Here is a 24,285-nt window from a genome sequence, read left to right on the forward strand (position 1 = left end):
TCACACTATAGAGCTTTATCTCCACTTTTGAACTTCCAACTTAACTTCAAGATGCAAGTTTTATTCATGTCTTTGAGATTTCTCAACCCAAACCTCCAATTTTCTTCGGTAGAGTAATCATGTCCCGTAATGGCATGAACATGCCTTTCCTCTTCTATATTCCCCACAAAACTTTTTTTCATTTTCCGAACTTCTATATTTGTAGGTTTTTAACATGATGTTGGTTAGATTTGTCTTTTAATATTTGACTAAATATGGTGATGGGTGAATCATTCTACTTAAAAAAACAAAAAAATACAAATAAAAAATGAAAATATTTGTGAAAGAAAGAAAATAATAAGTAATAAACATTTTTTTAAAAAAATAACCAATAAAAAAGAAAAACCGTTAATGAAATTATTATATCTTTTTAATTAAAAAATGGTTAATGTTATGAAATGAAAATAAATAATTATAATTTTTTTAATAATTAATTAAAATAATTTGTAGAGTATAAATAAGTAAATATATATAAATTATAAAAATATTTTTAGTTTATAATATAATAAACTTTTATATAGATTTTTTGAACAACAACGGTAACTAAAATTTTATCGTAGGTTGTTTTCAAATGAAAAAACAAATTAAAGAACATAGTAGTTATAATACACATTCTAGATGTAGTTTCATGGTTGTTTTCAAATAAAAAACAAATTAAAGAACATAATTGTTAATAATACACATTCTAGATGTAGTTTCATAATAATACGTACTTTTGTAATAAAAAATATTTGTAATTTAATATTTCATTTTGTTTCTTTTAAATTTAGTTTAAGTTCTTTTAAACTTTTATTTTTATTTTATATTATCTTAATTTTGTAATTCATTTTAATTTTTTAATATAAATAAAGTCTATATTTTAAATAATAAAAGGTTAATATAAACCACTTTTAAATTAATGGACCAAAATATATTTCGATTTTAAGATACAATATTAAAAAGGAAATTAAACTATATATTAAAAAAATATTTTTTATTTTAATTTAAATAATGTGTTTAAAACCGATGCATTGAGGTTGTGTACTGTATTATGTATATGCAAAATAAATGTCCTAAATAAAACAGAAAAGGCATTAACAAGAATTTACAGTTTAAAATAAAAAAAATACTACTTTGCATCAATAATTATAATTTAAGAAAAAACTACTAACAATTTAGAAATTAACTTTAACAATTCTGTCCTAATTGGCAAATTTGGTTTTATAAGAAAATGTACATCAAAATACAGCAAAACTAAAATTCCCTCCAACAGAAGAATTTAAATGAATCTGCCTAAAAATTAATTAAATAAATCTAGATTTAGTGAAAATACATGTTTACCAAAAATTAAAAGAAAACATAAATTAATTATTTATTGTAGGCATTCATTGGGTCCCTCTGTAACGATGCGTTACTCCATCAACCGCTATGCACATACATGACACAAAACAACACAACGCCTCGATTACCACCTTACCTTTTCGTTTATTATATTTTTCAATAATCCCTTTCTAACTTACCTAAATTGCTTGGAGTCTTACTTTAAATAAAATAAATAATCGAAAAAAATAAAATAAAAATATTTTCAAACTCATGCCTATCACTCTTTACCCACTACAACTAATCAAAACTTAAAAAAACAAAAATATTATGACTATGTAGTTACAAAATTATAAATTATAATGTCGAATAATTAAATTTAAATTAAAATAAATTAAAATTAACACATTATAAAAGAGTTTAATATAAAATAAAATTTTATTTCCTTCAAATAAAAAATCACAAATTTAACACATTTTTTATTAATTTTTAATTTATTTTCACATTAAAAAACTATAAATTTTATAAAATTATTAATAAACACGTGATAATTATGAAACAACTCATTTTTAATATATAAATTTATAAGTTATAGGTATAAATTGTTTTCTTTCTTCTACCTTTATATAATTAAATATAAAAGTAATTATATTTATTATATATAAAAAAAATATTGTTATACATAAAGCCGCGTGTGTAACACGTTACTAAAGCCGCGTGATAGTTACAGCACCGCTCACATTTCATGTGTGTATCTCTCTACAAATACACACTCTTCCCTCTCCCACTCACACTCTCTCTCACACACACTCACATTTTTCTCTTTCCCATGTCTCGCCTTTATGCAATCATGGGTCCCTTCACACATTCCACCTAGTTTCTCTTTTTCTTTTCCTATTAAATTCTTCACAACCCACACTTCAAACCCAAATTTCAAACCTCTGTTCTCTCTGTTTTTTTCGTCTCTGGTTTCATTTTCATCTTTTGCAATGGCTGAAAATTTGGTCGACGGAGAGTTCTGGTTACCACTACAGTTTCTCTCCGACGATGAAGATGGTGGCGGGTTAACCACCCCTTCATTTTCCTCGAAAGAGAAACCTTCTCCGCTCTTCAACAATGGAGAAGATACTCTTCCTTATGGCTTTGCTTCTTTTGATTTCAGTTCCCCTGTCGACTCTCTCAGTGGTTCAAGCGAAACAGAAAGCGACGAGGATGAAAAACACATGGCTGAGTTGACTCGTCGCATGGCTCGTTCCACCCTCGAAGTTGATTACAAAGCCTCTGATAAGAATTTGGTAAGAAAGTTTATCTTATTTCAGTTTTTATTTATTTTTAAAACGGTTAGCGTTTTTTTTTGTTTTTCTTTTTGGTTTGTTGCGTTTTGATGTTTATGGTGTCGTTTATTGTTTATTTTTTGCAGGGTCGTTTTGTGTCAGGCTCACCGCAATCTACACTATGTGCTTTTGGGAGTAGTTGTAGATGCCGTAAATGTTCAAGTTCAAGCCATGGAAGTCCTAATGGTGTTTGTGATGTTTCTTCTTCAAAGGCTACTTGGGATCTGCTGCATGCGGCTGCAGGGGAAGTAGAAAGAATGAGATTGAACCAGCAATGTTATAACTCTCACAACAAACCTTCCCCTATTACTCTACCCTCCAAAAACAACACCGTTTCCCCAAATCATGAAATGGGTTACTTCACTCAACATTCACTTTCTCACCAGCAATTTCAAATTGCACAAGTAAGCTTTAATTTTTTATGAATAATACTTTACTATTTGTTTTTAATCTACTTAATAATTAAAGGAATTTCTTCGTTGGTTTGTAATTGAAGTTTCAGATGCTGAGACAGCAACAAATGGTGAAACAGAACTCAATGTGGGGAGGTGTGCAGAATCAATGTGGGGGTGCATTTGAAAATCAACAACCCAATCATACAGCACAAAACAGAGGAAGAAATTTCGGTGATACTAATGGTGTTGATGGAATGAGAAACACAAACACAGGCGCATTAGGTTTGTCTTCATCTGCATGGCCAACACTTCAGCATGCGAAACAACAACAGTTTTATAATCAAGCCAAACAACAACAACAGATTAACAATCAACAATTTGGGTCTGGAATGAGAGCTGTTTTTCTGGGAAACGGTTCTGGTAGAAGGGAAAGTGCTGGCACTGGCGTGTTCTTGCCTCGTCGTGTTGATAGTCCTGCTGCATCACGGAAAAAACCAGGTGAATGCTTTTTTCATGTTATTTTGTCCTTTATAATTTCAAATCTTGCGTTGTTTTTCATTTCTTAAGCATTTAATGCGGTGGTTGTGGTTGACCATCGTTACTATAGAGAATTAAAATGTTTTTAAATGGTTGAATCTAGTTGTTAATGTTTTATAGTACTATTGGTATGTTTTTGGAACTTTTTTATCACCCTATTTTTTTTTAAAGTTTTAATTCTTATTTTCTCGTTCTAGGTGCGAGGAACTTTTTGTTTATATTTATTTAATTTTTGGTATATTTTTAATAACAACGTTACCATTTCTTGTGTTTGTATTTGCAGTATGTTCAACTGCGTTGGTTCCAGCTAGGGTGGCCCAAGCCCTAAATCTGAACCTTGATGAATATGTAGTGGGGCAGCCTCAACAGCACTTGCATCTGCATCGTTTTAATTCCATCTCTAATGTGGACAATGGTAATAATAATATATAATTAATAAACTTGTAATTTATTAATTAAGAGTGTACTTATCAGTTATCACTCCTCCGTATAATCTGCATTTTTATTTTAATAATGGTTTTATAGAATATTGAATATTGAATAATTGACTTTTGTCTATGTGCAGTAGCCCCTCCTAGGCATAGGGGTAATTATGCCCTTTCACAACAGAAGCACATCAACAACATCAGCAGGCCACAGCCAGCAGTGAGCAATGAAATCAGCCTTCCTAAGGAGTGGACTTACTGATGTGATGATGAAAAAGAAAAATGGGGTAGGGATTTTGGGAGTATTTTAAGGGATTTGATGTTACAATAGTTTATAGTAGAAGGAATAGTTATTTTTGGTTGTTATGAAAGGGAAGTGAGGTTTTGGGTGAAGATGTAAGAAAAAATAGAAGATAAATGTTTTTTTTCTTTAGCAAGAGTTTAAAAATAATGTTAGGGGTCTCTGGATAAAAAAAAGTAATGCGGTTATGACAGCCTGAAATTGCAGTGATATAAGTTACTTTTGTTCTTTTTGATGGAGAGTTGTGGTAAGTCTCTTGAGGAAAGACAAAAATGGTGGATGGGTCAATTTTTGCCTTTGTTTTTGTTTGGTGTTATTAGGGTAATAGTAATAAAAAATGGGTTTGGGATGACAATGGAGAAATTAGGAAGGGAGTGGACCAGATTTGCAGTGGTTTTACAGATCCCTTTCTTATGTATTTTGTTGGAAATCTGATTATGCCAACCTGTCCACCTTAATTACTTATTATAAATAAATAATACAAGGAATTTTAGTTATACATTTTTTGTCTCTACTTTTATGTGCATTCCATCATTTTTTATTTACTTTTTTGAATTTCAAATTTCTTTTGATTAAAGCAGTATGGCAAGTCTCTTGCATAACATTGTTTTTGAGTTTTGCTAATCATGATAAATTGCGTTTATTATTATTTAAAAAAAATATTTTTTTAGGTTTATTAAATAATTAATAATTAATATATTTAGATAGTGTAATGGATAAAATATATTAATTATTTAATAAATTTTAAAAAATAATATTTTTTATAAATAGAATTAGAGGGAATATATGATATTTTTCTTTTATTATATTTTTACATATTATTAACTGATTATAGTAACAACTATTTTACTAATTGTAATAAATATATTTTTTATAAATAATATTAAATTATATATTTAAAATTATTACAGCTAATTCAATATAAAGTAATGTAAAATAAATAAAAATATGTTGATAAAAAAGTAAAAAATATAATTAAAAAATAAATACTATTCTTTTAAAGCGGTGTCTTAAGTGTTGTGAGCTGTGTCTTACTAAGAACTTGTTGCTTTTTCCAGTACAATTAAAGGCAACTTTTGCTTTGTCCAAGGAGGCTTATTGCAGGCGCTTTGAATATTGAACTGTATAGTATTTGTAAATTGTAAGTACTATTTAAATAACTTTTAGACCATTGGGTATTATTGTGGTCTCTCTCTTATAAATATGGCAAAGTGAAAAAGAGAAAGTAAAGAAAATTAGCATATCATTGATGGGTCAAGTGTGAGTGTACGTATGTATGAAGATTAATTGACCATTGCTTGGTAGAGAAGCTTCTGTGCCCTTGGTTTGAATTGTGGTACAATATGTGTTTGGTTTAACACGTGTAAGGTTTTGGTTTTCAAGTGCTTATAAATCGTTTTCATATGGTGCTTTCATTAATGTCCAAAAAGTTCTATCTTTAGTCTATATCTTGGAACTCACAAATGTGGTGGGGGGCTCATGGTTCATTTCTTAGTTTTTAAGGCTTTCTAAGGAAACGTAGCCATCTGGTATTGCCTTACTCTCCTATTGCATTTTACTCCCTTTATTAGGAAAAAAGTTTTTAGGAAAAAACTCATAAATAATGAGCCGAATGTTACTTTTACTCATTTTACATGCATTAAGATTTTTTTTTTCTTTCAAAAGTGGGCTTGGTATAAAATGAAAGTAGTATAAAAATAGAAGATTTTTTTTAATATATCAGTATCATTAATATTTCTTAACCATCACGTGAAATTATTTAAATTCTTTTAGTTTTTTGAGATTTATTTTCGGATGTATTAATTTCTGAATAAACATTCAAATATTTCTGAGATTTATCTTCGGAATAATTTAAAACATTCAATACATCACACTCATAAGTAATTTATATTTGATTTGTAACGAAGATGTATCTCCATGAATATTCCGGAGATACATCTCTGAAACGTATCAGAAAAGGTATTTCATATTATATGTTGGTTATATGTGTTCAGATGAAGATTTAAAATATACCGTACAATTGAAAAAGAAAAAAAAGTAGACGTGCATAATTTCAGATAGATCAAAAATGCCATACAAAAATAAAATACCAATAAATGTAAAAAATATTGTACAATCGAGATCAATAAAGTAGTAAGACTATCAAAATAAAGTACAAATCATAGTACTACAACTATATAATAAGAGATTATTGTCTATGTTTGACAACCTATCCTTTACCTCCTCTGCCTCGTCTACCTCCTCGCATCAATCTCCATGTCCTCCGACGCTGTCTCCGGTACAACAATGCTCCCTGTGCCTCCGTCATGATGACATATAGGATCTGTCTCACTTCAGACTCATCAGGGAAGATACCTTTGTCAATGTCTATCCACTGAATCTCCACTATACGACGACACCTAGGCAAGACATCCTCAGCATGATCTAGCTGTGTCTGCGCCTCATATAGTATCTCTTGAAGCACCATGTACGTATGTGACACATTGAAGAACCATCTAATGTACCCTTCGACATAGCTCCAGTCGCCTCAACTATGGTAGTCCGTGCCTCCTCTAGTACCATATGGCTCTCATTATCATCAAACATGTCATCTATCTGTCTACGTGTCAAGGCAAAAGGAGCATAGACATCATGGTTCCTGAGAATGGTCTGAGTGTAGCCGAACTACCGCATGACACGCTCGGGAAGATGAAGAGCAGTGAGACGTGATCCGCAGGCCAACCATCCAAAGTATATCACTATCTCGTCAAATGGTCGCATCTCAAACGGTAACGTAGGTATACGACGTCTATATAGGTCACACTCTTGTCCATAAAAATCACAGTGCCGACCAAATAAAGCAGGTATGCTCTCAATGTATGCGATCTGTGGAGGACCACCTGCTCATCATCACTATCAGCCTGTTGTGTACTCAGGATCGCATCCTCATATACCTTCTTCAGATATACAAATCTAGCATGAACACCCCTGGTCGTATCCAACTCCTCCACCGCCTCCCCTGGATCAACCCCTAGATACTCTACCATAATCTCGAGTTCCTCATCTTTGATCATCCTCCCATGATCTAGGAATCTCCCCCTGATCGAAAGATGTAGCTAACACGCGACATCGTCGAGTGTGATAAACATCTCACCATTTAAGAGGCGAGGTCTTCGAGTGCCATCTCTCCACAAATGCATTAAGCATCCTATGGTTGACCGTAGTATAACCGATCGTGCATAAGGCCTTCATGCCAGATAAAGACAAAATCGACTGAAATCAATCCTCATTCGGCTGAGGCAACACAACAATCTTCTTCCCGTGGTTAAGAAACTTTTGCAGATCATGCTCTTGAAATTTTTCGAAATAATCAATGTCAGAAATTAAAATTAACGTAAAAATAAATAAAGAATCCAACTAATGTTACCTCCTAGTCTCAGATATGTCTGGCAGTATGGTCTGGATACAGAGGCAGTAAGGAGAAATTAACTAGATCACCTCCAAAAGCCTCTAGCTTAGCATCCGCAGCAACCTCATCCTTAGGAGGTGGCACTCGATCAACAACATCATTAGTAAGAGGTGGGATAAGAGGTGGAACTGAGTCAACAACATCATCGGTAGGAGGTGGCACTGGTGAAACCTAACACCCGCGGGAGGATGAGAGAGTGATGTGTCAGATGGTGAATGCCGTCACCTACGGGAAGAAGAAGATGAAATGGCATGAGAAGAAGCACGCGCCCTAGAAGTAGACGAATCTTCCTGACCAGAGAGACCAAGAGCCTCAAAAATCTACTGACTCTTCTCCCACCGAATGAATACGTGCTAAGCAACCCTGCCATGCCTCAATCTATCATGTCTATCAGCCATTATGCTTGTAAGTTAAAGTAAGGAAGATCATTAGTGCAGGAAAACAACACACAAGCAAAAAAATATAAAAAAAATACTGCAGGAAACTAAAACATTAAAAAATTTCAGAGATGCATCTCTGAAATTTCTTGCAGAAAATTAAACGCTGAAAAATTCCGGAGATGCATCTTCAGAATTTTTTGTAACTCAAAAGTTGCGTCTATTGCGTTATGTACCACATGCAGGCTCAAAAAAATTATTACGATCAATAATTTCAGCCAACAAACAAGTAATACACTATGATTAAACTATCTTAAATGTGATATCTATTTATTTATAATCCTAATAATTGATTTCTACTCATTTACACCAAAACTCAAATTTCATTAAAAATTCGAAAACTTATAAGAAATCGATGTATTTGAGGAAGATGGATGATGTTACAGATGAAGATTGATGTTCCCATGAGTTTTCTTGAGCATTGTTGAATGAAATTTGACTTGGTGTAGAGAAGAAATTTGAGAGAGGTTGAAGTTGAGCTGAGTTTGAGTAAAATGTGAAATGAGGAAGGAGAAAAGTCTGACGCGACTTAACCTCTTAAATGTTCTAGAAATGCATCTCCGAAATATTTTAACGTTAACTGACTTTTTGGTGTGTTCAAAGACGCATCTCCAAAAACTCGAAACATTTTTAGAATTTTGCATAACACATAAGAAACATATGAAATGCATTAAGAAATCCTCAAAAAATGAGGTGATTAGACCAAGAGTTATTTTAAGAAGCAAAATAAATTATGATTAAAATATAATCATGCATTAAAACAAGAAATACACAAAAATAAAAATAAATAACAATAAGCTATATACGAATATAATTTCACTCCAACCACAATTCCACGCGTTCAGTATTTTTACAATTGTTGGAGTGGAATCTAAACGTCTAATTTAAATACATTTTTGTAAACTTATATTAAATAAAAATATATAATTAAAAATATTAATTATTTGATCTTAATTTAACGATGGTAAAAGTACCGATCGTAAAAGATCCATCTACATATAGATCCCACCAAAATTACAAACCAAACCTCAATCTGAAAAAAAAACCATGCCCAATACTAGATTACCAAATACCCTAATAGAGGCGATAGACTTCTAAAACTAAACAACACCCTAAACGACGTAAAAATTATAATAATTTCTTGCGCCAATCAGCTCAAAGCAGGATGACACCTCCTCTGCCCACAACAAGTAGCATTTAAGAGCATCCGGTGGGTGCCACACAAATATCAATATTTGTCCCAAAACAGAGTTGAACTATCGAACACACAACAAAGTCATCATCAAACTTTATTTATCTCAAAATAGAGAAGGGAAAATATCGATAAAACCCAAGTGGGGAAAGAGAAATGAGTAAGAAAGTCGGTTATGCAAGGGGGAAGGTATAAGAACCCCTCACATCCATGGTACTCCATGGGGACCATTTTAAATGCTCTTGTTTGGATGGGTGTTACTATCTTCATGTACCTGCAAAACAGAAAATGAGTTAGAGAGAGAGTTCTTAAGGAGGATTGAGGCCCTCATGCCTACGTATTCTCATGGTACAATGAGAAATCCAGAGCCTCATAGTTCGTGGAACCAGAGAGAAAGAAAGAAAAGTGATCGCCAAGGATTCGTATCCTCGTGCCTACGTACCCTCATAATGCAATGAGGAAGTCAGAGTTCCGTAGTTCGGAGGACAAATACTGAGAAAAAATATGATTGCGAGTGGTGTTTAAACCGTAAAGACCAGAAGCTAAAGCAATGTTTAAACCAAAGGAAAGAGACTGTGGTGTTTAAACCAAGAAAGGGATTGTGGTGTCAAAATCAAGGAAATGTTGTATAACCACTAAAGGTGTCAACCCAAAGCTGCGGTGTTTAAACCAAAGAGAAAAGGGAGTGGTGTTTAAACCAAGAGAAGGGGTTAACCACAAATGTGCATCCCAAGAAGGAAACAAAGGTGTATAACTAATAAAGGTGTCAACCTGAATTGTGGTGTCAAAACCAAGAGGGATGACTTACCAAAGCACATGGACTAACATGGTAAGGAAGGAAAGCAGGAACTTGTCAAAGCACTGAGACTGACATGACAAGGATCTTACCAAAGCACGAGGACTGATATGGTAAGGGAATGGTGTCAAAATCAAGAGAAAAAAGGTTTAACCATAAACGTGTGTCCCAAAGAGGAAGCCACAATGGTGTTTAAACTAAAATGATCTGAAAAGAGAAGCCATAGGGCTAGTTGCAGACTTGTCAGTGAATTGACTGAAATTGCACTAAAGTCTATAAATATTGGTAAATACTCCAAAAAATTGGATCATTCGTCCCATACCAAAAATATTAAAAATGAGGATAAGAATGCTCCCTTTCACCCCTTCTTTATTGCTTAAGGCTCACGGCATGCAATCCTTGTCAATGCTGACAAGTTGTTGAAATAGGTTCTCAAAGATGAACTATGGGGATGAGGCAGATGACTGGTGCTTGAGGTCTTGTACTTGTTGAGAGGATGAAGCGCCAAAGTAACAAAGACAAATCCCATTAAATTACCAAGGGGCTTATGATCACCTGACAAAGATAAAGGGTATGTGCAAAGTCAAGGGGATCTAGTTGATCAAACAAAGTTTGATCAAGCTAAATCAAGGGGATGAGAATAATAGAACACACAGTGCATGATCATACAAAGACTAGACTAGGGTTTCATTGTTAGGTAGCCCAAGAGAAAACCATGTGTGTGCTAATGTGTGCCAACCTAAATAGATGAACGTGATAAGAAGATGCATAAAGAAAATGAACAAGAATAAATTCATAAGTTTAAAACTTCAACAAGTGAACCAAGTGCAAAGTCAGAGTGTCCACATGGTCCATGGGTCCAAGGTCACTCCAAATCAAGCAAAGGTCATAAGATCCTATTTCTAAAGTCCAAAGTCCACAATATGAGTATCATCACTCCAGATCAAGCTTAGGTATTAAGATCAAGTCAATTCATTTTATCATGTTTTGGTTCATTGAGATGATATCAAGCAGATCAAACACAATATAAGAAGCAACAAATGAATAAGACAAGATAATCAATACAAAATTAATAATGTATGAAATAAGATGATGACTGAAGCATAAAAGTAACTTGTATAAAATAAAGGCACAAAAGTAAATGACTTGAATTTAAATGACAAGAATTAAATGACAATAAAGTAAAGTTAATTATTAATGGTGAGAGTTAGTGATTCATTCATTGTGTCGGGACGATTTAGCGCTATGTTAAGCAATCTTAAGTAGGCTTATGTAGAAGCCATACCTATCTAAGGCCGGTCAATAGCAATTTATATGTCAGACATGTTAGAGAATTAACACAAGTTAATCTCCTAAAACATGTAACACAATGGTCAAAGTAGAGGAAGAGAGTAGATGAATGAAGTCAAAGTAATATATGACTCAAGTGTTTGACTTAGGATCTACTATGATACAAATCAAGGGACTCAAACATATGGCTCAATGAGGGATAACCTATCATTGATCCAAAGTGTCAAAAATGATTCAAAGATCATAATCAACATGTTTGAAACAAAGAAGATTGAATCAACCTCAATTCCATCTATGGATAACTTGAAATGTAGAAGCATTGATCAACCAAGTCAACAACTCAAGTCAAAAGCATCAAGTGTATAAAAAGTCAAACAAAAATATGAATAAAAATGATTTAAAAGGGAAATTAAAGAGAAAATACCAAACTATGTTCAAAATGATTCAAAAATGGTTGCAAAAATTACACAAAGTCCCAAATTTTATGAATGAATAGATCTCAAAGGTTGGATGCAAAAATGTTTAAAAACGGTTAAAAAATAAATTGGAAAAGAAAATTAAAAAGAAAATGAAATAAAAATTATAATAAATGCAAAAAATGGTTAATAAACTAGGAAACAAATGTATGTGATGCAAAATATTCTTAAAGACTTTGTGTAAAATTTTTTGATCAAAATGAGTGAGAAATTAATTGAAAAAGAAAAGTAAATAAAAAATGAAAAATAAAATGAAATAAAATAAAAGAAATAGGCGCCAATGGCTAGAATTTGAAAAAGGCGCGTGTCAGGTTGTGATTGGTCAGGTTTGAATGTTTGACACCAAAACGCGCGCACCAACTTCATCTTCAACCTTGAGTTGATTTTGCAGATCACATGAACTTGTGTTTTTAGCAACACCCAAACATGGCATTAGCTTCGCAACACTTCATTGTTCATGTCTCCCTGCATCAGAGCCATTAATTGGCTATGAGCAGGGAGAATTTGCTCAAGAACTCGAAGAATCCTAGTTCTTCAAAGTAAAATTAAATGATGAATACTGAAGATAAATTAAAGGTAAGTGAGGGATTTTGATTAGCGGAGTGAGGTGAAGAGTGTGGTAACTTGTTTGCTTAATAATTTTACTTGTAACTACCTTTCCAGTTGGAGCTTCGAAGGTCAACAATGGTAGATTTGGAGATCTGGTTCCAAGGTGCTTCAAGCCAAGGCAATGCTTCAGTTAGCTTTAGAAGGTGCCAATGAAGGATTTTGGGTGAAGATTCGAAGTTAAAAGAGCTTGAATCGAAGAAACGATTGACTTGTCTTTTGAGATATCAGGTTCAAATGGTTGACCCATTACCATTTTTACTGTGTTTTCATCACTTATTCAATAAGAAGCCAAGGATTCTGGAATACTTTGTTCGCATTATGTCACCTTTTAAGTTAGTTTTTGTTTATGTAAGTTAATTAAGCATTTTATCAATTTTTAGTTTTATTTCGTGTTTTTGGAATTTTATGCTTTGGTTGTCTGTTTTTATTCCCTCCAGGTCCAAGTAGAAAATCCAATGGACTAAATGCAAGAAAGTCGAGAATTTTGGCGTTTGAGGAAAGAAGTTATGAAGTTTTAGGAAGCCTGACATGACCACTCGTGTCACCTGACACGGGCCGTGTCAGGATGAAGACCTAATGAAGCTGAAGAGGAAGGTCAAGGCAGAGGCCTGACACGGCCACCCGTTTCATCCCACATGGGATGAAGTTGAAGATGAGAGCCAAGTCAGGGGCCTGACACGGCCACCCGTGTTAGCCCAGGCGCAAAATATTCCAATTTTTGGGCTTTTATCCGGGCTTGAGCAACAAGGGTGTTTTGGGGATTTCCAACCAATGCCAAGGTATTTTCACTATTTTAGAAGAGTTTCTACGTGAGAAGAAGGACACTTTTTGGCGAGGAGAAAACAAAGCACGGAGAATTGCCAGACCGTCTAGAATTACAGAGATCAAGGAATTCGGAGAGTGGAAGATTTTCATGAGCTGAAGTAATTGAAGATCCAAGTCATCAAATTACTTGTAATGTCTAATTTTTATCTTGAATCTGTTTTGAACAATATGAGTAGCTAAACCCCTCAATGCTAGGGGGGTGTCCCTAATTTATATCTGTAATGACTCTGAGTTTGCGATTGCATTGATAATATTGTTTTTCATAACTACGGTAATCTTTTGATGTGTTTAATGCTTTCTCTTTCAGATCATTGGTGTATGATTATCAATTATGTTGGACCGCCATTGATGAGGTTTTCATAAGATTACTTTACAATAGATATCACCTAGGACTAGGGATACCCTGTATGAACCATGAGATTCTTGATATAATAAGGCTTAATTTCACCGGTAATTTCCTATTGACATAGAAATTAAGGTTGAATGATTAAAGGTTTTCTCACCAATGCCTTGGGAGAAAATACCCTTGCGAATTGGTAGTAATAAATTAATATTTGTTGATACAATAGTGACTCAGCATTGTTACAGGGACATATTATACACCTTCCCTGACATTTTCCCTTGCAAACCCTTATTTTATAGTATTAACTTTATTTACCTTTATTTTTATAAATCTGAATCTAAAACCCCCAAACACTAGTTTTTGTTTAATTGAACGATTATTTGAACTCGATATTAACACGCAGTCCTTGAGATCGACATTCAGGGAATTTCCCCTTTATTACTACAAAAGGAAAAATAGTACACTTGCTATTTTTTCGATCAAGTTTTTAGCACCGTTGCCGGGGACTGCCAAAATATAGAGTTTAATTTTAGTTCAATTAAAATTTTATTGCTTTTAAATAAAATTATTTTTCTATCATTTATATAATTTCATTCGCTAATCTGTTTATGCGAGGAGATCCCTCAGCATAATTTCTTTTTGACGTAGAAATCGAGAGAACCCTTCACCAGAGACTCAGGAACGCTAGATTGAATGCCAAAGAAGAAGTTCCCTCGGTTCACTCAGATTCAAAAACAGAAACTATGGCGGAAGTTCCTCCAATTCCACCTCCACCTCCGGAAAGACTCCCTGGTGATTATGGAGGTGCAAATGCACCGGGTGGTAGATTAACAATTGTCAATCAACCGGTGAATGTGACTAATTTTCAACTACATCCTAGCACATTCAATCAACTTGAAAGAAAAACTTTCACCGGAAAGGTAAATGAAGATACAAACAAGCACTTGTAGAGATTCTGATCATGAGTACTACTTTAAAAATTGATGGTCATACTGATGAAACAAAGAAGTTAAAAATGTCCCTGTTCACTATAGATGAAGAGGCGGAAGAATGGTTCTACTCCCTCCCATTCGACAGTATTATATCATGGGAAGAGATGGAAACTGCTTTCTTAAATGAGTATTTTCCAGCATCGGTATTTTTGAGAAAAAGGTATGAAATCTTAAACTTCAAATAGAAGGAGGGCGAGTCTATGGGAGATGCCTACAAAAGATTCAAAAGGGTCCTGGTAGCTTGCCCAACTCATAATATGAATCAGACTGAATATATGCAGATGTTTGTTAATGGACTGGAAATAAAGACGAAATAGTTGATTGATACCGCAGCCGGTGGCTCAACAAATTTCTCAACAACCACTGATATTAAAAAGATCATTGAAGCGATAACTACCAATGAGCATCTGTAACTGTATGATAGGTGTACTAGTAAACCTGAGGGAGTTATTGATTTGAAGCTGGAAAGTAATAAAATTCGGTTGTAAGATACAGTAGCTGTGGAAGTGGAAAAGGAGTTGAAGGCTATGAATATAGGTACTCAACAGGTAGCTCAAGTTCAACCTGCTCAGACCATCACTTGTGAAATTTGTAATGGACCTCACCAGACAGTATATTGCTTTGCAACCCCTCAACAAATTGAAGAGATAAAATTTTTGAAACAGAATAATCCCTACTCCAACACTTACAATCCAGGGTGGAAGAATCATCCAAACTTCTCCTGGAAAGATCAAAGAGGGAATGTTTCACAACAGGGTCAAGGTCAATATTAGACTCAATATCAACAACAACAGCAACAACAAGCTCCAAAGAAAGCAGACTGGGAGATTGCCATTAAAACAATGGACACTCACAATATGTAATTCCAAGAAGAGACTAGAAACAATCAGAAAAACACTACCGCCTCTATAAAAAATCTCGAAGTTCAGCTGGGTCAGATAGCACAACAAATAGTAAGTTCTCGAACACGAGGTTCCTTACCAAGTGAAACAGTTCAAAATCCAAGAAACATTGAGAATGTTAATGTTGGCACGACGAGAAGTGAGAAGGCAACTAAAGATGAAAAAGTTATACCACCTGGAAAGCCAACTGAAGAGAAAAATAAAAAGGAGACTAAACAGGTGATTAAGTTACCCTATCCTCAGAGAGTGACAAAGAAGGATCCAAGAGAGACAGACTTTGAGAAATTCATGACAATGTTTAAAAAGATAGAGAGTCATATGCCTTTGTCTGAAGCACTCGAGTGAATTGCCATCTACACAAAATTCATGGAAGAGGTAATCGCCGAAAAGAGACCAACATCAGAAGAATCGGTAGCCTGGAAGGAAAAATATAGTGTAATATCACTAGGTCAGGGAATTCCAAAAAAACAGAAGGATCCTGGAACGGTCACAATATCATGCACAATAAAAGAGAGAATTTTCAAAAAGGTACTAATTGATTCTGGAGTTAGTGAGAATGTAAAGAGAATGTAAAGAATAACATTTTATAACCAATTTCATTGTGTTCTTATTTTTTTCTTCTATTCTACCCTTGTGAATTTCTTACAGATCAAGAAACCAATTATACTTTGTAATTCCGACATCATTTTCACAACAAATTGGTGTGGTGAGCATGGAGAAGATGTCGTCAACAAAGTATGAGATTGAAAAGTTCACCGGAGTGGACAATTTTTGTCTGCAACGCTTGAAGATGAAAGCCCTACTGGTTCAACAGGGTTGTTTAGAAGCATTAAAGGGAGTCGTAGCCATGGACGTTGCGTTAAAGGATAAAGAAAAATTGACTATGGTAGAGAAAACCCACATCTCCATCTTATTGAGCCTCAGTGATAAGGTTCTTCGACGGGTTTAGAAGGAGATGACAGTGTCGGGTCTTTGGGAGAAACTTGAAAGTTTGTACATGACTAAATCATTGGTCAATCACCTCTACCCGAAGCAAGCTCTGTATTCAGTCAAGATGAGTGAATAAAAAGTTATGGCTAAGCAGTTTGATATGTTCAACAAGCTGATTCTTGATCTTGAAAATATCGATGTAAAAATCAAGGATGAAGATGATAACACCGAAACACACTACGTATTTGACTTGGATTGCACATGTTTTACCATCATTTTATTATCATTTCTACTATTATGCTGATACTTTTCCTTGTTTTTAGGTACATGGCCTAGAAAATGCCTTACTCGAAGAAACAAAGAAAAATGGAGGAAAAACATAGAAAAATGAGTAAATTGTACACATGGCGTTCAACATGGTATCACCATAGAGGTAGCCGCGAGGAAGATGATGTGTCCCACGTCCCAACGGCCACAAAGATTGGGTCGAGCCATTTTGGGAACATGGTGGTCGCCATCCTTACATGGCAATCTCCATCTTTGATTTTGGCGCTTCAGTCAATGGCAGTTGGAGATTCACCCCCATGACCACCGTTTTTCTCTCACACGAACGCTGAAGGAGTTATGTGATTCCCTAGGTCTAGTACTAGTATAAATAGGACATAAAGTTCACAGTTTTAACCATCCAAGCTTAGTTGCATCATATGCCATATATTCACACTGTTAAAGCAATAATTCGTCATATCGGGGGGTTATTGCACCATTGTTGTTATTAAGTTTGGAGCATCATAGTCATAGCATTTTAATGTTGTCTCCATTTAGATTTCAGTTGTACCAGATTCAAGTCTCCGATTGAAGCAGGTTTTTAATATATTCCGCACTGCTTTATTTTATTTACTTTGTCACACCGCTTTACTTTCTTTACTTTATCGCATCACTTTACTTACTTTTATTTTCTTGCACCGCTCAACTTTATTTATTTTCCCACTCTACTTTACTTTATTTATTTTATTTCCCGCTTGTTACTTTACGTGCAAAAATATATTTTCAAAGCTCTACATTTATTTGCAAGTTCTTGTTGAAACTCAATCGCACACGTATCACTTTAATATGTCATATCTTAATTTTCAATCATATGTTTTATTGTTTACCATAACCATGTCCATATAAATCATTAGAGCTGGAATGTGGGAACCGTCGATTCAACGGTACTCCATATGTTGTCTATGTAAGAGTGCTTTTGGGGTTATTTTGACTTTAGTACAACTTTAATACATCTGATCGATTACTACGAAAGTAGTACTATGACCAAGTCGGGTAAGATCGAAAGTCGTCTGACACTTAAGATAAAATAGGTTTGTTTTTGATTAATAAAAACAGTGGAAGAACTTTGTTAATTTATTAGGAAAGTTAAATATTACTAGAAGGAGGTTTTGAAACTGTTTTCGGACGCATTTATAGGTTTATAATTCGGTTGTCCGGGCATGTACCGAAAACCCATTGAAATTAAAGTTTTCAATCAAAATTACTTTTAAACTGAGTTAAAGAGGTTATAATATAAAAAATGATTTTCTACTTTAACGCAAGACGCAACCAGTGTATTGTGAGCGGTTGGTATAGATTAAAGATAAAGTCTGGTTTCGAAAAATAAAAAATGACAGTTCCTTTTTAATTAACTCTTTTTCAAGGAAGAAAATATTGCCCCATAGGTAGTTCTAATTAGAGATAATAGGAGTATTGTTGATTGATGTGATCCACGTTCCAGTATTACATCTTTGAATTCATTTAAGCGTTATTATTTTCATTTTGTTTCCGTTCCAAACATTCTTGATATCACCTTAGATAAACACCATAACAATAGTTAATGATAAATTGATATTGGTCTCTATGGGATCAATAATATTTTATATTACTCTGATGTACTACGTATACTTGCGGAAAACATGCATCAGAAGATCAAGTGTTGTTACTGTTGTGTACTTTGCCTAGAACACATGCTCACTTCAAAGAAACTCTCTTGTGTGGAAGATAGTCTCTGACCTTTGAAGAAGTTCAACCAGCCTTGTAGCCTATGGATTTGAACGAACGAAAGGAGAACATGCCATCTTCGACTGGTGAAGGTCTAATGGTTAAGGTGAAATTCACAAAGAGAGATGGCAAGTTCGAGACAAAGAAAGGTAAAACTCAGCAGAAGTCTTATAGTGGTGATGCATATGGTATTCGATGTTATCACTGTAAGAAGGAAGGACATACAAGAAAAGTATGCCCTGAATGCCTGAAAGATCATGGAGGTAAGGATAATGGCAACACAACCATTGTTCAAGATGATTTCGACTCATCTGATGTTCTTGTGGTTTCCAGCGGCGACTCAAGTAAAGAGTGGATTACGGATTCAGGTTGCACTTGGCACATGACTCCAAACAAAGACCTGTTCAAGGAATTATGTGATCAATATGGTGGATATGTATTTCTTGGAAACAATAAGGCTTGCAAGATTGCAGGTGTTGAATCTGTGAGATTCAAGCTCCATGATGAGTCAATAAGACTGTTGACTAAAGTCATGTATGTATCTGATTTGAGGAGAAATTTGATTTCTCTTGGTGAATTCAACAAGAAAGGATATATTTTCCAAGGAGAGAAAATTATTCTAAAAGTCATGAAGGGGTCGAAGGAAGTATTAAGAGGCATGAAGAAACAAGGCTTGAATACCCTTGAGGCTGAAGTTTGTTAGTGGTTCTGCAGATGTTGCATCCACAAAACCTTTGTCGAAGATAGAAATTCGGCACATGAGATTGGGCCAAGTCAGCGAAAGAGGTCTGGTCGAATTGGGGAAACGAAATCTACTTGGTGGAGACAAAGTCAAAAAGCTTAAGTTTTATGAACCCTGTGTACTTGGAAAATCTTGCAGAGTGAAGTTCAATAAAGGCAAACAAAGAACACATGGATCCCTTGATTACATCCATGCTGATCTTTGGGGGCTTGCGAGGTGTCCATCACATTCAAGAGAAATGTATTTTCTATCCATAGTTGATGATTATTCTAGAAAGTTATGGGTATTCATCCAAAAGACTAACGATGAAACTTTTGAGAACTTCAAAAGTTGGAAGACTCTGGTCGAAAATCAGTCTGGCAGGAAGGTCAAGAGGTTGAGAACTGACAATGGCCTTGAATTTTGCAATGAGGCGTTCAATAGTTTTTATGCAGCCTCTAGTATTGCAAGGCACCGAACTACTATGGGTACTCCCCAACAAAATGGTTTGGCTGAAAGGTTTAAAACCATTTTAGAAAGAGTTAGATGCATGTTGACTAATACTAGGTTAAAGAAGGTGTTTTGGGTTGAGGCTGTTTCGACAACAACATATCTGATAAATATATGTCCTTCGACTATGTTAGATATGAAGACACCTGAAGATATTTGGTTGAGATATCCACCATATCTCGACAAGCTTAGAGTATTTGGATGCATAACATATGCTCACATTAGGCATGACAAGGTCGAACCAAGAGCTCTGAGTTGCATGTTCATGGGATAATCTGAAGGAGTCAAAGCTTATAAGCTATGGTGCATAGATCCAGGTCACATGAGGTGTATCACTAGTCGAGATGTAGTTTTTAATGAAGATGAGATATCTTTCAAAAAAACTGATGACGTTAGTCGAAGTGCACAAATATTTGAAAAGGAGATGGAACAAGAAGAGATTCCTGTTGAGGTGGAGCATGTCGATGCTGAATTGCGTATCCCAGATCAAGTTGAAGAGGCACAAGATGCTGAAGATACTAAGGAAGATGAGGAAATTGTCGATCACTACCTATTGGCAAGAGATATTCCTAGAAGTGTCATCAAGCCACCTCAAAGATTTGGGTATGCAGATCTCATAGCTTATGCCTTAATCTCTCTAAGTGAGGTTCTAGATGAAAAACCTAGAGACTATCAGGAAGTTACAAGGAGAGAAATAAGTCTGAATGGATGAAGAGCATAAATGATGATATGAATTCTCTTCATGATAACCACACTTGGGACTGGTCAAGAATCATGCTAGAGCCGGGTTAGTCATCTGTAAGTGGATTTTCAAAGTTAAGGAAGGAATCGAAGGAGTGACGTCGAAGAGATATAATGCAAGATTGGTCACAAGGGGTTTCACTCTAGAAGGTGTAGACATCAATGATTTGCTCTCTCCTATTGTGAAGAATAGGTCTATTTGAATGTTACTTTCCATAGTGGTACAATTCGACCTAGAACTGGAACATATGGATGTGAAGATTGCTTTCTTGTATGGAGATCTAAATGAAACAATCCCGATGAGGCAACTTGAAGGGTATGCATAAAAGGGTAAGGAGGATTATGTGTGCAAGCTTAATAGATCTTTATATGAACTGAAACAATCTACTCTACAGTGGAATAGGAGATTCGACATGTTCATGACACACATAGGTTTCAATAGAAGTCAGTTCGACTACTGTGTTTACTTCAGATTTCGACCTGGAAATTCATTTGTTATTTTGTTGCTTAATGTGGATGATATTCTCATAACAAGCAATAATGTCGAGGATGTAATGAAGGTGAAATCTGAACTCAATAAGGAGTTTGATGTGAAGAATCTGGGAGCAGCATCCATAATTTTTGGGATTGACATCAGAAGAGACAAAAAGCAGTCAAAATTATGTTTATCTCAAGAGACATACCTACGGAAGATTCTCGACAAGTTTGGTTTGTAGAATTCAAAACCCGTTGTGACTCTGACAAACCCTCAATTCAAGTTGAGTAAGACCAGTGTCCTAGTACTAAGGTCGACAGAGTTTTTAAGAATATCATTCCATATGCTAACATAGTAGGTTCTTTGATGTATAATATGGTTTGTACTAGACCCGACATAACATATGCAGTAAGTCTTGTAACCAGGTATATGGCAAATCCTGGAAAGGCTCACTGGCAAATATTGAAGTGGATTCTTAGGTACATAAATGAGTCTCTGAACAGAGTACTTATTTATAGTGGAGCATGTGGTGAAAATAGTAAAGCAGAAATCGAAGGGTATGTCGACTCTGATTATGCAGGTTATATGGATTCCAAAAAATATATTTATGGATATGTGTTCACTATGTTTGGCACATCAATAAGTTGGAAACCTACACTTTAGAAGGTTGTTGCCTTATCAACCACTGAAGCGGAATATATCGTCTTCACTGAAGCCGTGAAAGAAGCATTGTGGCTTGAAGGTTTTGCTAAGGAACTAAAACTGCAAGGTCGAGTTATCACTGTTAAATGTAATAGTCAAAGTGCTATACACTTGTTGAAAAATTCATCATATCATGAGAGAACCAAGCACATCGATGTGAGGCTGCATTTCGTTAGAGGGGCAATCGATCATGGAGAAGTCCAAGTGCTGAACGTTTCGACAGATCACAATGTTGTTGATATGATCACCAAGACATTACCTAGTTGCAAATTTTTCCACTGTATGCAGTTGATAAAGCTGCATGAAGAAAGCTAGTTTGTTTCCGTGATGTTATAAAGTTTGTTCCAAGATGGAGATTTGTGAGATATTAGATCGAACTCTAGTATGGTCGAAGGGTAGCTTCTTGGTTCGATAATCCGACAAAATCATTAGCATGTCGTCGAAGTCTGTTCACATGCTGTAGTCAAAGTATGCTAGGATTGTTAGCATGTCAAATTGAGCTTGTTTGTTATGCCAAATTGTTTAAGTTAACTTGTTCTCTAAATTAGCTTGTGTAATGAGCCTGTGAACCCATTAGTTTAATATGTTAGTTTTCTAATAAATAGCATACTATTCTCTCATCATTGAATAACACACATCCTAATTAGGGTGAGAGATTATTTATTATTTTATGACATTTGTAATCTTGTTTCAAAAAGAAAATAAAGATTAACAGTTTATAATCAATTTTATTGTGTTTTTCTTTTTTCTTTTTTATCCTTATAGGTTTCTTACAAATCAAAAAACCTATTATACTTTGTAAATCTAACGTGATTTTTACAATAAAGTAAAAGAATAATAACAATATATTGACTCATCAATGATGGGGGAAATAAGGCAGTGGTAAGAGTGGAGAAGACGAAGAATACTCCACTAAAAAACATTAAAATGTTAACTAAATAAACATATTCTTATATCTTTTCATATTTATTAGTTGTTTCGATCTTAATCAGATAGTTTATAAGATTTCAATATAAGTTCATCCTCCGTAAGCTAGTTTACAGTTATCGGCTATTTTTTTATCAAATATACTCATAATGTGTGTAATTAAATAAGAATATAGTTGTATTTGTAATAGCTTGTACATAAAAAAACTATTTATATTATGGTTAATAAGCAACAGTTTCTAATTTCTTTTCCTGAACTCTCACTTGATTTTTAATTAATATATATTATTAGAGTAAAAAAATTTACACTGTCGATTCATCACCATCACCCGTTTGTGTTATTATATAAATTTTTAAAATAAAAATTAAATTTATTTCAATATCTAACGTTTAATATTAACTGACGGTGTAAATCATTTTACATTGTCAGAGTATTTCAATTAAATCCTATTTTATTAATATTTTTTTTTATAAAACAGGGTATATTGTATATTAAAAGAATTAAAAAATGAAACAAAAAGAGCAAAAGATTAAGGAAAAGAACTAACACTCCTGTGGAAAGAGGAAAAAGATTCAAATCTTAAGACAAAAAAGAAATTAGGAGATCAAACCTATAAATTTATAATAAATAAACTTCAACAAGATTGTTTATTAGACTATTTGATTGAGATATATTATAAAGGTTAATGCGATCTTGAATATGCAATTTCTTTCTCTTAAATTTAGGAGCAATCATAGAATAACTACTATGATCAGCAAGTAAATTTGCAATAGTTGGTGTGTCTTATCCATTATGACTCATAGGTCCTAAAGTCCGCATGTTATGAATTACATTTTCATTAGAATTTTACATGTTGGATTCTTCCACCACTATAGACTTGTCAAAGAGTCTCTTAAACTAAAACTTGTTTGACATGTTAATATATATATATATATATATATATATATATATATATATATATATATATATATATATATATTATATATATATATATATATATATATATATATATATAACCGTATTTGTAATATCATTTAAATTTTTATTTAATAAATCTCTAAAGCGAAGTGAGTTTCATATGTTAATGTGAGCATCATTCATGGTTAAGAATAGGAAGCCAATTATGAGCATAATTCATGATTAAGAATAGGAAGCCAAGAAAAGAGGAATATCTCTTATTCATCATCGATGAAAATAGCAACATCAAAATAGGAGGAGTTTTCTATTTATTCATTGGTAATTGAGATATGAGATATTTTCTATATAAGAGAGAAAAGGGAGGAAGAGAAATATTATCAAATCATCTTCTAAACACAAAACACAAAGGATAGATTGTTTATCTTTGAGAGAGGATATTAAACACAAAGAGAGGTTTATATTTCTTTGTGAGAATATATTCTTTTCTACGACAAACTTGTGATCTGTACAAGTTGTCAGATATTATCCTTCATAAATTAAAGAGTGTTTCACCTTGAGGACGTAGGCAATTTGCCGAACCTCGTTAAATTCCTGTGTCTCATATTAACTTTACTGTTCCTTATTTGTCGAAGATTCCGCAGTTTAACTCAACAATTGGTATCAGAGCCAATTGTAAAATTATAGAGTGGTAAA

General features: G+C 34.0%; 1 protein-coding gene across 3 annotated transcripts; it reads left to right on the forward strand.

The window, feature by feature from the left end:
- Window positions 1–2,112: 2,112 nt before the first annotated feature.
- On the forward strand, window positions 2,113–4,829 carry LOC127127551 (uncharacterized). 3 transcript variants are annotated; one of them, XM_051056757.1, is made up of 5 exons: window positions 2,113–2,633; window positions 2,759–3,076; window positions 3,169–3,565; window positions 3,888–4,019; window positions 4,173–4,829. In XM_051056757.1, exons 1-5 carry the CDS (start codon window positions 2,181–2,183, stop codon window positions 4,289–4,291), a joined length of 1,419 nt encoding a protein of 472 aa, XP_050912714.1. In that variant the 5' UTR covers window positions 2,113–2,180; the 3' UTR covers window positions 4,292–4,829. The 3 variants fall into 3 exon arrangements, with proteins under 3 accessions (XP_050912714.1, XP_050912715.1, XP_050912713.1); XM_051056758.1 differs by having other exon boundaries at window positions 3,175–3,565; window positions 4,170–4,829; XM_051056756.1 differs by having other exon boundaries at window positions 2,114–2,633; window positions 4,170–4,829.
- The last annotated feature ends 19,456 nt before the right edge of the window (window positions 4,830–24,285 follow it).

The sequence above is a fragment of the Lathyrus oleraceus genome, chromosome 3 (assembly GCF_024323335.1).
Source record: "Lathyrus oleraceus cultivar Zhongwan6 chromosome 3, CAAS_Psat_ZW6_1.0, whole genome shotgun sequence".
Taxonomy (NCBI): domain Eukaryota; kingdom Viridiplantae; phylum Streptophyta; class Magnoliopsida; order Fabales; family Fabaceae; genus Lathyrus; species Lathyrus oleraceus.